This window comes from Chiloscyllium punctatum, chromosome 3 (assembly GCF_047496795.1).
Source record: "Chiloscyllium punctatum isolate Juve2018m chromosome 3, sChiPun1.3, whole genome shotgun sequence".
Classification (NCBI taxonomy): Eukaryota; Metazoa; Chordata; class Chondrichthyes; order Orectolobiformes; family Hemiscylliidae; genus Chiloscyllium; species Chiloscyllium punctatum.
Genome location: NC_092741.1, coordinates 92,016,122 through 92,029,948, shown reverse-complemented (window position 1 = coordinate 92,029,948; position 13,827 = coordinate 92,016,122). Strand labels below are relative to the sequence as shown.

The following is a 13,827-nucleotide window of genomic DNA, read 5'->3' as shown; positions in this document are numbered from 1 at the left end:
CTATGTTGATACTAGCTCCTTAATTGGAGGAACCTACTCAATGTCACTCCCCCACACTGCACTGTATTATTTTATAACCAGGTTTTCAAGCACTTATCTAATCACCTTCTCACTGATATTAAATGTGTGGCATCAGCAGGGTATGGTTTATAGATGAGGGCTAGATGAGGAGATCACAGTTATGGTAAGGAGGAAGTGGAGAGGGAGGGGAATGGAGGGTGACTGCCAAACATTTCCTTGAGGGCTTAGCCAGAGAAGTTACCCTCCTTCCCGCCTACAAGGATAATTGCAAAATAAAGAGCCAACATCTTTCTCCTTTATCTCAGCACCGAGTTGCCCAAACCTTGCAAAATTTGTCTTCCAATGGTAAAATTTAAATCAGACTCTCAATCATACTGTGGAAGCCTGATTAAAATTTGTTAATGCAATGTTCAGCCTTTCAAAAGAGGGACATGACATATCACAGTATCCAGCATTTATTAAAAAGGCAACTATCATATTACCATTTAACAAATCTTAATCTGACTCAAATCCCTCCTATTCATTGTGAAGGTGTTACTATTGTGGTCAAAGTTTTATAGCTTATCTTCTCAAAATCTTTCAATATCTTTAATCCTTTCAACCTTCTCTATTCTAATTGCAAAACCCTAATTCTGGAATATCAGAAGAAAATTAATTCAACTAATTACTGCAGCTAAGGTACAACTATGGCTGGAACAAGGCAAAACTTCACAGCAATTGAAAATTATTTTCTACTATGTTACTTACAGAAAGATTTTTAACAACTCCTTCTGAATCAACTGAAAAAGAAAGAAACCAAAGTAGTCATTTCCACAGAAACTTGGTTATTATAGAATCATAGAGTCCCTACAGCCTCCTCTCCCTTGTAACATCCACCATGCCCTCACTCAGCAATGGTCCCACAACATTTCAGAGCCTCTGGTGGGTGCAGACCCATAAGCAGTCACTGCTTTCACTGGCACTGTCAATGATGAGTAACTGATGGCTTCTCAATAGCCAGTACTTTTGTCGTTGGTAGGATATCCACGGCTGGGATCCTCAATGTCAAGCCCTTTGCCCCAACAAGTTCACACCGACCCTCCAAAGAGTAACCCACACGAACCCTTTCCCCTACCCTATTATCCTATATTTACCCCTGTCTAATGCACCTAATCTACACATCCCTGAACACTATGGGCAATTTAGCATGGCCAATTCATCTAACCTACACATCTTTGGATTGTGGGAGGAAACTGGAGCACTTGGAGGAAAAACCCATGCAGACATGGAGTGAATGTGCAAACTCCACACAGACAGTCACCCGAGGCTGGCATCAAATGGGGTCCCTGGTGCTGTGAGGTAGCAGTGCTAACCACTGAGCCCATGAGGTCTGTTTATTGCGTATTCGTTTGATCTTTTCCTTTGCCCTCTGCTTCTTGGATTTGAGTTAATGCAGAGAAACCCATGATGAATGGACCCACTTCGATGTGGGAATAACTCACGCCAGTCTGCCAGTGGTGGGAGAACCTCTCCTGATTAAGTGGGAGGGGAGAAGGGAGTTATGCATGATACTTGTCGATTGACATAGTGGTGTCAATTAGCTTCATTAATCATCGAACTTACATCCATTATGCATGAGGCCACTGCAATTTTGTGCTGCCACAGAGATTTAATGGGGGCTCTACTGTTTTGTCTTGGCCTTGAACAGCTGACTAGCAATCATCAGATTTCTTGGGGTGGTGGCTGGAGGGTGCTGGTTAACAGGCATATTGTACCAGCTTCAGAAAGTTGGGGGTGGTGGCAGAGGAGACTGGTAGGGGTGAGTGGCTTCGATATTGAAGCCTACCCTCGACACTTGCCTCCGACTTCAACAACCTCCCTTCAAACCTTGAGGCCTCCCTCTCCCTTGTAACATCCACCAGGTCCTCACTCAACAATGGTCCCACACCATTTCAGGGCCTCTGGCGGGTGCAGAGCCATAAATAGTCATTGCGTTCACTGACACTGTCAATGACAAGTAGCTGCTGGCCTCTAAATGGCCAGTAATTTTTTCGTGGATAGGGTATTCACTACTGGGATCCTCAAATGCCAGGGAGGCCTGATGATGGTATCCAATTATTATTCCAGCAGGACTGCCCAGCATAACACACAGGGGTTCCCAACCAATTCTCCAACTGGTAGGCCCCCAAATTCCTGCATCTTCTGAAGGTGCAGTCACATCCTGGGTCTAATTTCAAATGCTTGCTAGCCTCCACTTCTGCATTCTACATGTACAAGTCTAGACTATAAATGTTCATACACAATGTTTATGTGTATGGAGTGCAGGTTGAATCTTCACTCGTTGAAAATTTAATAGCAAATAGATCAAGATGAGAAGCCCTCACAAATTTGACATTTCAAAAAATAGGAACAATGAGGTCAATTGTGGTCTCTTAATTGTGGTTCCTTCTAGGATCAGATCATTCATTAGACTACAGGCTCCCTCTGTTTGGTTCACAAGGTAGTCCATGGTCCAAGAATGCTGTTGGAGGATCATACCATTGTATTTCTATGTTATTAGATTAGTTTTCAGTAGCCAAACAGCCAAATAATAAGTCATCACCATTTCTTTGCCTATTGGTAGCAAGTTTCAGTGGCTGCAGATATTGTCATGGAATGGTGTGGTGTAAACTGACTTCCCCAACTGAGCGCTCTCATTACTGGCCTCACTGTTGTGGGAAGACAATAATTACAGATCAGATATTGCAGATGAAAGGGAATCTTAGAAAGCACCCACTAGGATTGTCATTATAGCCATCGTAATGGCCACATAAGATTAATATTTCAGAAATCTAGGAGGAGGGAAGCCATCTTTCTGCCTGGCAGTATGACATAGTCATGACTGAACAAAGGAATAAGTTGAAAACTTACAAGAAAAAAAAGTTGCAGAAAAGGAAATGCAAAAATAGGGAAATAATAAATGCTATTGTGAAATTTTGTCAATATTCTTCTTGTCTTCCCTCATAAGCTCAAACGGAAACCCTTCAAATGTGTGGGGAAGACCAGAAGAGCTCCTGCAGAGGCATTCTTCACAGAGCAAAACCTGTGGTTAATATCTTAGAAAAAGGTTAATTATCAGTTAATTTATAAAACAGGCAATCAATTTGACCAGTTTGAATTAATCTTTTGGAGTATTTGAAATTGTAATTTTAAATGCTCTATCCATCTCACTCAAATGGTATTTACATTAATGTTTATATTGAACATCAAACAATGATTTGTAACAGATCCTTTTGTATTTTACATTAATGGTACTTGCATGTCAAATAGTCCTTGGGAACATTTTTCGCTCGAATGCGAGCAGCTGGACCACTGTATACATATAAATCATCCACTGTTTTAAAATATTTAGTCATATATTCAATTTGGTCACAGAAAGTTTTTTCCATTCCTGGAAGAGAAAGAAATTTAGGAAAACAACTGTAAGATAAGTAACACCATTCAAATTTTGACAATGCATTAAGCCCTTCAAAATTGCATTTGTATTTAGTGCAGAATGTAAATATTGGACCTTCTTTAATTTAAATTCCCATTGAGACCATTTTTGTTAATATCAGTCTAGCTTATGTTTAATCACTAGTAATTATGTTTAATCAAAGAATCAGCTATAGCAGATCCTTTCATGAGTTCAATGTTCTCAGTCATTTTGGACAACCCTCAAAATGGCTGGATATGCATAGAATTCATTTGTCAAACATGGGAACGACAATAGAGAAACTGCGCCCTTCTTTTGTAATACACAGACTCCTGGAAGTGATAATGTGTAATCATTTACCAGCAGGGAATTTGAATAATTCCTAAAGTCAAATTGTATTTGTCATGTAAGAACAGCTCCAGCTCTATGCAAATATACGTTTATAATGTTGCACATCTAGCACAGAGCTTTGTTCAGGAGCACAGCTCAGGAGATATGCAAGCCCAACAGTATTTTCAAACCAATATGAACACAAAATCCTATGTGGCCCACTACTCTCCAGACCATTATACTGTCTGCATTTGATGGGGTTTCTCTACTGGACCCACTTTAAAATATGCTGCATTTTATGGCACTATGCAAAAATTTGAAACACCATCAAGATGAGACAGGCACACTTTGAGTTCTTAGAAAAGAGCTGAATATGATGATGAATGCCCACACTGAAGACATCCTTCAGGACATCATCTGGTCAGCTGAGATTCTTTTGTTTTATTTTGTCATCAGCTTTTCAGTCAAGTGGACAAGACTATTTACTTTGCTGTGCTGTGTATAATGGTACATCTAGTATGGCTCATAGACTTGCAGGAGCAATCAGGTAAATGTGCCTAAGTGGTGAGATGTAGAAAATTTACACGATTGCCACTATGTTGAATTCTTTTCAAGCTTGTGTTCTTTTAACATTTTGTGCTTTGAGTGCATCTTGACAAACAACATTAAGAAGATATACCATGATCAGCCACAATAATGAGGTTAACACATTTGTGTAGGTTTTTCTGTTTGAGTCCATCCATCAGCATTCCTATTATCTGATCAACTGACTGTAATGCTTCAATCACCTGCAAAATAACAAGAGACATGAACCAATAATCAATACAGGTTACAACTATTTGAATAACAATTGTATCTTGGCAATTCAATCCAAACACTTACAGAACACAGTCCTACCTGGATCTGCACTTAAAAAACTATACTTGCGAGGCTAAAGTCCAGGAGCTTGTAAGTGGGGTCAGAATGGACAACTAGTTCATTCAGCCAGCACAGATACTTTAGGTTGAATTGCTTCTGTCTCTAACAAAACCTATCTATACTTCTATGAGATACTCAGATTTAATATTGTCAGAAATTCAGGACAGTACAGAAAATGAATTAGAATTATTAAATCCCTACAGTGTAGAAACAGGCCATTCAGCCACCTGAGTCCATACCAACCCTCTGAAGAGCATCCCACCCACAGTCACCCCAAACCTATCCTTGTAATCGTGTATTTCACATGACTGATCCATGTAGCCTGCATATCCAAGAACACTATGAGGCAGTTTAGCATGGCTAATTCACCTAACCTGCACATCTTTGGGTTGTGGCAAGAAACTGGAGCACTTCACACACACAGTCACCCAAGAATGGAATCAAATCCGGGTCCCTTGTGCCATGAATCAGCAGTGCTAAGCTCTGAGCCACCGTGTTGCCCTTGTGTTCTTTTAAGTTTCTTGTTTTAGAAGATGACTTTCCTAAGAAAGAATAAACTCTGTTTTCAGAGACTTTAATTATTGATACAAGATTATAAATTTAGATTACTGTATGACATATGTGATACTACTTTGGTAATTCACAGCACTAAAGCCAAATGTAAATAGAATAGGAGTTTGACACATTTCCAATGTTTATCCCTTTACCTGTAAAGGATTCACCATAACAAGCAAGCATCTACCCTACTCAGCTTTAAAAATATTTATCTTCCACTAGTCTCTGGGGAAATGAGTTTCACAGAACCACTACTCTTTAAGAGAAAAATGTTGTTTCATCTTATTTTTAAATTTGTCCCCTCATTCTAGAAACACCACAACAATAACATGATTTCAGCATTCACCTATCAAGTCCCCTCAGGATTTTAGTTGTTTAAACAAGATCACATCTCTTTTATTTTCAAAACTTTAATGGATAAAGGCCCAAACCTTTCCTCAGAAGACAACCCACCCCACTGCAGGAGTTAGGCAAGTCAACCTTCCCTGAACTGCTTATGCAATTATATAACTTCTTAAATAAGGAGATATGACCTTTGCACAGTACCACAGATGTGTTGTCACCAACACCTTGTGCAATGGTAGCAAACATGTTGTACACTCTTAATCCATTCTCCTTGTAGAAAATGCATCCCAACATAGAAAGCATCACCTGAAGGTGATAAGATACAGGCTGAGATTGACTTGAAGTAAAAAGTAAACAAATATAAAGGATATACCAAAAAAGCAGGCAAAGTTGTTAATAGTTAACATATACCATTCCTCTCTCCACAGATACTGCCAGATCTGCTTAGTTTCTCTACCACATTCTGTTTTTCTTTCAGATTTTCAACATCCACAGTATTTGCTTTTATTTTAGTCAAAATTGTTATTTGGGAAGTATTTTTGAATTACAAATATGAATGCCTTTTAAAGGTAATAGAAAAAATTTACAAGGATCACAACAGACACATTGCACACTCGGAACAGGGAAACCAATATATGCATGCAAAAGACACACCAGAAAAATGGGATATAGGGGATGATAGAATAAAGTACTTAAGGGAATTAGGCAAATTGAATTAACATCCAAGGAGTTGTAGTACATTAAAATACTTCACCTTTAGCTGACAAACCCGGGCCCATTCCCTTAACCTATTGCTTTACATTTCCCCTGGCTGGTGCATCTAACTGCACATCCCTAACACTACGGGCGGTTTGGCATGGCTGGTTCATCTGGCCTGCATGTCTTTGGACTGTGGGGGGGAAGCTGAAGCGCCCGAGGTGGGGGCATGTGGATGCGAGGGTGAGGATGAGCTCCACACGGGTGGTTGCCTGAGGCTGAGGTTGGGTCTGAGTCCCTGGTGCTGCGGGGCAGCGGTGCTGGCCACTGGGCCACTGTGCTACCCAAAAAGATGCGGTGCTAATGATCAGAGATGATTTGTAAATTGGTGAAATGGAACCCTTTTCTGTTGATAGCATCAGCCACATATGTTGCTCTCAACATTATTTGCGTACAATCTATAACACCCTGTACCTGCAGGAAGCTAATGATGTTGGCTAAAGCTACTGACTGAGTTGCAGCACTGATCTTGTCACAGAGAAACAGAGGGTGGTGCATGTATGGAATGAGCTGCCAGAGGGAGTGGTGGAAGCTGGTACAATTGCAACATTTAAAAGGCATCTGGTTTGGGTATGTGAATAGGGAGGGTTTAGAGGCTTATGGGCCAAGTGCTGGCAAATGGGACTAGCTTAAGTTAGGCTATCTGGTCAGCATGGACGAGTTGGACCGAAGGGTCTGTTTCCGTGCTGGACATATCTATGGCTCTATGACTCTAAGTGATAGAGGATGGGACGAATATTAGTGTTCTTACAGAATCTTGCGCAGGACAAAAATCATAAATGTAATATTTACTGAGACAAAGATGTACGGACAAGGAAAAACAATACCAATGTAAGAGCACCATTGCATGAAGATTCTGACAAGTCAAGAACAAAATCCCTTAGTATAACCAGGGAATCAGCACCAGAAATGACATGTTAAAACATATCATTTTGTAATGGACAAAAGGCTTAAATCAAACCCTTCAATTTTTTTATGCAAGGTAACAATTGAGGCAAATTAATATACTAATGTTGTGTGTACAGGCTAAATATGCATCCAAGAAAAATCAATGTAAATTAACTATATTAAAAACTTAATTAGAATACAAATAATTAACTTACTCCACTACTAACAGGTCCAAATGAATGTCCAGCACTATCTGGTTCTTCAAGGTACAGGGTATAAAAGTGTGGCCTGATTGACAAAATCAAACACTTAGTATAGCAATAGTGAGATTTTCAGCAAACATACATTTCTAATTGGAAGGGTTATTTTTGTAAACCTGACTGACTACGGATGACCATTGACCACACAAACTCAAATTGTGTTTCTTCCTCCAACTATCCCCTCCATCATTTGACTCATATTCTCTATTTCTTTCTGTCTATCTCTGTTAGGGAGTTCACTTTCTCACTTGTGCGCAACTCTTAAATTTCCAGTTCTCTATTACTTTCCTCTTTTGGTCCTCCTTCTCCTCTATATATTTCCCATTCTTCCATTGGTTTTCTCACACGTTTCTGACTTTCCCCAACCCTTCTGTATTCTCCCACTGTTCCTCTGTTTCTCCCTTCCATTTGATTTCTTTCTTCTTCCTTTCCAGTCCTATGGAGATACTAAGGCAAATAGGAGACACAAAATAGCATTTGGCTGCAGCAGTGAAACAGTTCCTCAATAACACAGACATACATAGGGGTTTAGAGCCTGAGGAACCAAGGAACTGTTAGGAAACTTGGGACTGGAGATAAGGAAGGATTAGGAAAGCTAGAATCTGGGTTGAAGAGATAACAGGTACATCAGAGTGCATCAGGGCCAGGAGGGAAATCTGAACAGAAGGCCATTGTGCCAAGTATAATGGTTATAAAAGAATGTGGAAACGATAAGGCAGGACACAAAAATCAACAGCTTTTGTGTAGAGCAACTTTGGAGGACAAGGAATAAAGGCTAATGACTTGTGACTAGGAGTTCAATTCCCGCCTCAGGCGACTGTGTGGAGTTTGCACATTCTCCCCATGTCTGTGTGGGTTTCCTCCGGGTGCTCCGGTTTCCTCCCACAGTCCAAAAATGTGCAGGTTAGGTGAATTGGCCATGGTAAATTGCCCATAGTGTTAGGGGCAGGGGTAAATGTAGGGGAATGGGTCTGGGTGGGTTGCACTTCAGCAGGTTGGTGTGGACTTGTTGGGCCGAAGGGCCTGCTTCCACACTGTAATCTAAATCTAAATCTAATCTAATTAATAAGTGCCAAGCAATTGCACATAGAAACCAGGAGATGGGACGTCAAGGCCAACTGTAAAGCTGATAAATCTGCTGAATGAAATTGCTCACGAATAACAGATAGCAGATGAACAGATGTTTTATTTAAATCATGCAAACAGGCTCATTACTAATAAGCAGTTAGTCTGATAATAACCAAAAATAATTACCTCTCTGACTCAGGTAAACTGAGCCATTTCAAGAGAGTAAATACCCTTTGTTCAAATGGAATTGATCTGAAAAATATATTAACAATTGCAGAAAATAGTGAGAGATAGTAAAGGCACTCAAGCTAAAAAATTGATTACATTGGTTATTTTTGATGGATTGGCTACAATTATCAATTAGGTCTTTTTAGACATAACTAAGTAGAAGAAACAAACCTCTAGATTTGTAACAGATGTGGCAATATAAATCAGACAAAACACATTATTTGACAATTAAATCATTTAACTTCATACGCGTACTAATATTTCATAAAAATTCTGTTAATCTGGATCAAAAGCCAATGAGGTAACTAAAATATTAACTGATGTTTAAATAAAATTCCACTGTCTTGTTATTTTATTGAAGATTTCAAGCCGTTTGAAGTAATCAGATATTTGTTCAAATAGTAGACAAAAGCATTTTGTACAGATATGTTTTACTGCATGGCATGAAGGATCATGGGACTTAAAATCAGCAGTTGGCCATTCAGCTCTTTAAGCTTGGTCTTACGTTCAATAGAATCATTACTGATCTGGTTGTGGCCTCAATTTCACTTTTCTGGTTATCCCTGTACAACCCTTAACTCCCTTCTCTATTAACTATTTAAACTCATTTTGAGGCTAATGACTGAATTGAATTGTGTGGAATATGTTTTAGACAGCCTGCAGTAGTTTACCAGAACAACTAGAAATTTAGTTAATATGTTTGAGTGACCACTGTCAGTTGAAGAGCGAGAGTAAAAATCTATTCCTGGCTAACAGTGGTGACATGTTGTAATATCTTGGTTACAAACTAAAATAAGAGAAACTTGGAATGCTTTTACTTCCAAATACATTCTTAAAGATGAGAAAACTTGCAACACCATAAACATCTCCCAACCTCCGCCCCATCTACCACAAAGATTGTAACCTGCCTAAACCAGTATTAGAGGGAGGAGAAAGTGGTAAATCTCTCAGCATTCACTATGTTGTGTAGGTAGTAATGCTACTGCTACTTGGCATCAAGTGATAAATCTCAGTAGCTAGGTTTCATCATATTCATTACATGATGACAATGCCTACTTGATTTTCATACAGATAATTACACAGAAAGATTGTTTTTTTTTGTCCTTTCATGCAGTGGGGCATTATGAAATTTGTTTTTAATTCTTTCATAGAATGTGTGAGTAATAATTGTCCTTGAATTAAGTGACTTGTCAGACCATGTCAGAAGGAAGGATATTCGTGAACCACATAGATTTTACAACAGCCGAGGGCACCTGTTATGGTCATCATTTATAGAGACTAGCTTTATATTCCACGTTTATGACTTGAATTTAAATTCCACCAGCTACCATTATGGGATTGATATTGGCATTTCCATATCACAAACCTGGGCTCTGAAATACCAATCTAGGGATATTATCACTATGTTACCGAGTCCCAGAGACTTCATGCCCAATGACTGGGTTGCCAGGATGAAAGACTGCAATCATCACTCCCTCTGTAGAGGGCTGTCCCCTCACTGTGATGGCCTGATTGGCTCTGGGCCTCCCTACCTGATGGCACTGGGAACACAAAATCCTACCAAGAGATTCCATTCTCTTAAATTCATTCATGGTCCAATATTTACCTATGCACACTGTGTTTTCTTGACTTCTGAAAATACTTGAAGATTTCTGATATGAGATATCTAACAGAATGCTGAATTAAAGATTGGGATAACTTTTCAGTGCCCCTGGGAAATGGGGTTGAATGCTTGTGAATAAAAGGGGAATGACTTTTGGACAGCTCTAGAGGATTTGGCCAGTGCCGGATAGGGAACATGAGCTTCACAGAGGCAGGCAGTCAATTGGTGCAATTAATGTGTTACAAAGGAGCCGTTTTGTGACAACAGCAGTGTTTTCCCACCACTGGATGGCTTGTTGCTGTATGCAGATGACACCAGCTCAGTTGAGAAGGTCTCACATGAACAGCTTGAGAGCCATTAGGACCAGAGACTTCATGCCCAATGACTGGGTTGCCAGGATGAAAGACTGCAATCATCACTCCCTCTGTAGAGGGCTGTCCCCTCACTGTGATGGCCTTATTGACTCTGGGCCTCTTTTCTTAATGATTCAGTGTAAGCAGAGGGCATCTTCTTGTTTTAGTTTTTGGAGACTGACATCATTGAGGCTCTGAAGAATTTGATTGTCATACTTAATAGGATGACAAAAGCGGAGGCAGGGAATTAGTATTGCACTGTTTGGGTGGTTGTGCCAGTGAGAAAAAAATAGATGAGCATGAAACCACTTTATGGGCTTAATGTTCGGGACCCAGCATCCACCCAAAATTCAGCCAATCATCCTGGATAATTGGCCAAGTAAGGGCTTCAATTAGGGCAAAGGCAAGTGGATCCATGGCTGCACCCACCCCATGTAAAACTGGACAGGCTGAGAACTGATTGGAAAGCACTGGCAAACCAGGAGAAGAATTTTACGTACTCCCTACCTGATGACACTGGGAACACAAAATCCTACGCAGAGGTTCCATTCTCTAAGTTCATTTACGGTCCAATATTTACCTCTGCACACTGTGTTTTCTTGACTTCTGAAAATACTTGAAGATTTCTGATTACAAACATGGAAACCTAGTAAATCTATGGCCCAGGAGGAGGCCTTCTGATCATTGTGGTAGGAAAATTGTTGTAGAGCCTAATCCCAATTCCAGATGCTGGTCAGTAGACCTGTAGGTTCTTGCATTTCATGTGTATATCCAAGTATTTTTGAAATATACTGAGAGCTTCGGTCACTGCCACCCTTTCAGACAATGAGAGTGGAATCTTTCCCCCTCAGAGATGATAATTTTATAGTAAGAAGGGCACCCAAACTCAGCCAACTCCTTGCCGCCACTAGAATTACATTCGGGATGGGAAAGCCCATGGTTTACTTTCCCAGTTGCCACTAATTGAGGCTCCTAAGTGATCAATTAAAGACACCTTAAGCACCTCGCCGACCAACACTGGGAAAACTCTTGCTGCGAATGAGCCTGTTCCTGTACAGTGTGCATGGCAGATCAAACTTGTCACATCAGGATGTAGGGGTTCCTCAATCAGAGACAACTAATGCCTGATTGAGGGGTTAGTCATTGAGCAAGTGACTGTCTGCTGGAAGCCAACACTATGCCCTTGATTCCAACCTCACATGCCCTTGTCTCCACATTATTCCAAATTCAAGAAACAACTCCTCCACTGCCTAACATGGAGGGTCCAGGGTCATCCAAAATCCTGGGACTGCAAGGATCTCCTTCTTACATCAGCCACAAGCTGGGAGCACAGTAGGCCAGCCACCTGATGGCCTCCAAGGATCTTGATTCCAGGGGAAAACCCGCCAGTGGCCTTGTCATCACCTTTTGGCAAAAAAATAATGGAATCTAGAAGATGCAGGTAAGATCCTGATGCCCCAGCAGGATTACGCCAAATTTTCAGACTCCCATCATCCTCTGGGTGAAAGGATATCTTCCTAATGTTCCAATGTCTTTTAATATTGGTGTGAGTTTACATCCAGCAGGATGACTTACCCACATGTTTATCCCATAAGATAAAAAAACTGGAATGGTTATCATGGTCTTGTGAAACTAACATTTCTTACAGCTGACTATCATGTCCAAACATTCCATTCACAGGCACACACTGTTCAGGATCAACATTAGGCTATTAGTTTGCAACAGAAAGTAATATGTCTTCAAATGATCCCAAGGTAAGATGGAGTATGAGATCTTTATACCTTCACATTGCATGCAAAGATGCAGTACTGATACCACGTGCATGTCTCTTAAAGGTATTATGACACATTGACCATGAGATGTGACCCAATATAATCCTTCAATCAAGAATGGCTAGCATTAGTTTTCACAGAATATAGCTCAGCAGATGTGAACTAAATTCTGACAATTATCCAGGAAAATTAGAAAAGTCTAACTATAACAATTTCATGAAAACTGTCTAAATTTCCCAAATCTTACATTACGTATTTAAAGAGGATTCAGTAAGTTAAAATCATCTGAAAAAATTGTCCATGGAACTGATCCACAGTTTTATATCCAAATGTACTTACGCAATGAGTTAATGGGATGGAACAATTGTTCAGTGAGGAATGATTAAATACATTGCATCTTCATACATACAAAATTCTTACAGAGATGCAGGAAGACTGTTCCTCATGGTTAGGGTGTCCGCAGCTAAGGAATACGGTCTCAGAATGAAGGGCAGGCAAGTACTGGGTTGAGAGGCAATTTCTTCACACCCTGTCCCAAAATGTTGTGGAGACTCAGTTGTTGAGTATGTTAAGACTGAAATTAATGAATTTTCACATTTTGAAAACAACAAGGGATTTGGGGATAGTTCTGGGAAATAGTGTTGAAGTAGAAGTCAGCCATGATTTCATTGAATCGTGGAATGGACCAAAAGGGTGATTAGCTTGCTCCTATTTCTTTTGTCCTTATGGATATACTGACAATTATTTTTAGCAAGGGGAAATGTAGATAGGACCCTTTGATGGAACTACGCAGCCTAGCATTGTCAGAAGTCACACACTACCAGGTTTATTTAAAATCACAAGCTTTCGGACCGCTGTTCCTTAGTCAAGTGAAGTGACTGGAGATGTGCATGCAAGTAAGCTAATGAATCCATATTCTATACAGGAAAAAAACTGCAGAAAACAGGAAAGGAGTGGGAAAGTCAGAGTTGGTCCAATGCACTTTTTTTTAAAAAGGATTCCAAATTGTCATAAATGCAGTCCTAATACTCACTTCATTTCCCTTTGCATTAAAAATAGATTTCTGAGTTTCAAATATTCATTGTTGCACAACAATGCTCATTTCACAATTTTCCAAGCAAACTATTTCATGAATATTTCATATTATTTGCATATCAGATAAAACTTACTTATTGAATTTCACATATTTATTTGGGTATGTTCCATTTATTTTCACTTCAGATCCAGGCCAGAAGAAAGTACCTGCTTGTAGGCCTTGGTACATAGCTGTCAGCCACAACTAGGTAAAGAACAGAAG

General features: G+C 39.9%; 1 protein-coding gene across 1 annotated transcript in view; it reads right to left on the bottom strand.

Moving 5' to 3' along the window:
- Positions 1 to 13,827, bottom strand: part of LOC140462919 (venom phosphodiesterase 1-like) — a 125,683-nt gene that overhangs the window by 53,179 nt on the left and 58,677 nt on the right. The window contains exons 9-14 of the mRNA XM_072556415.1: positions 13,700 to 13,809; positions 8,761 to 8,826; positions 7,462 to 7,534; positions 4,464 to 4,572; positions 3,299 to 3,430; positions 769 to 800 (exon numbers count right to left, since the gene is read on the bottom strand). Of these exons, the coding sequence (XP_072412516.1) occupies positions 769 to 800; positions 3,299 to 3,430; positions 4,464 to 4,572; positions 7,462 to 7,534; positions 8,761 to 8,826; positions 13,700 to 13,809 (522 nt within the window). The remainder of the gene's footprint in view (positions 1 to 768; positions 801 to 3,298; positions 3,431 to 4,463; positions 4,573 to 7,461; positions 7,535 to 8,760; positions 8,827 to 13,699; positions 13,810 to 13,827) is intronic.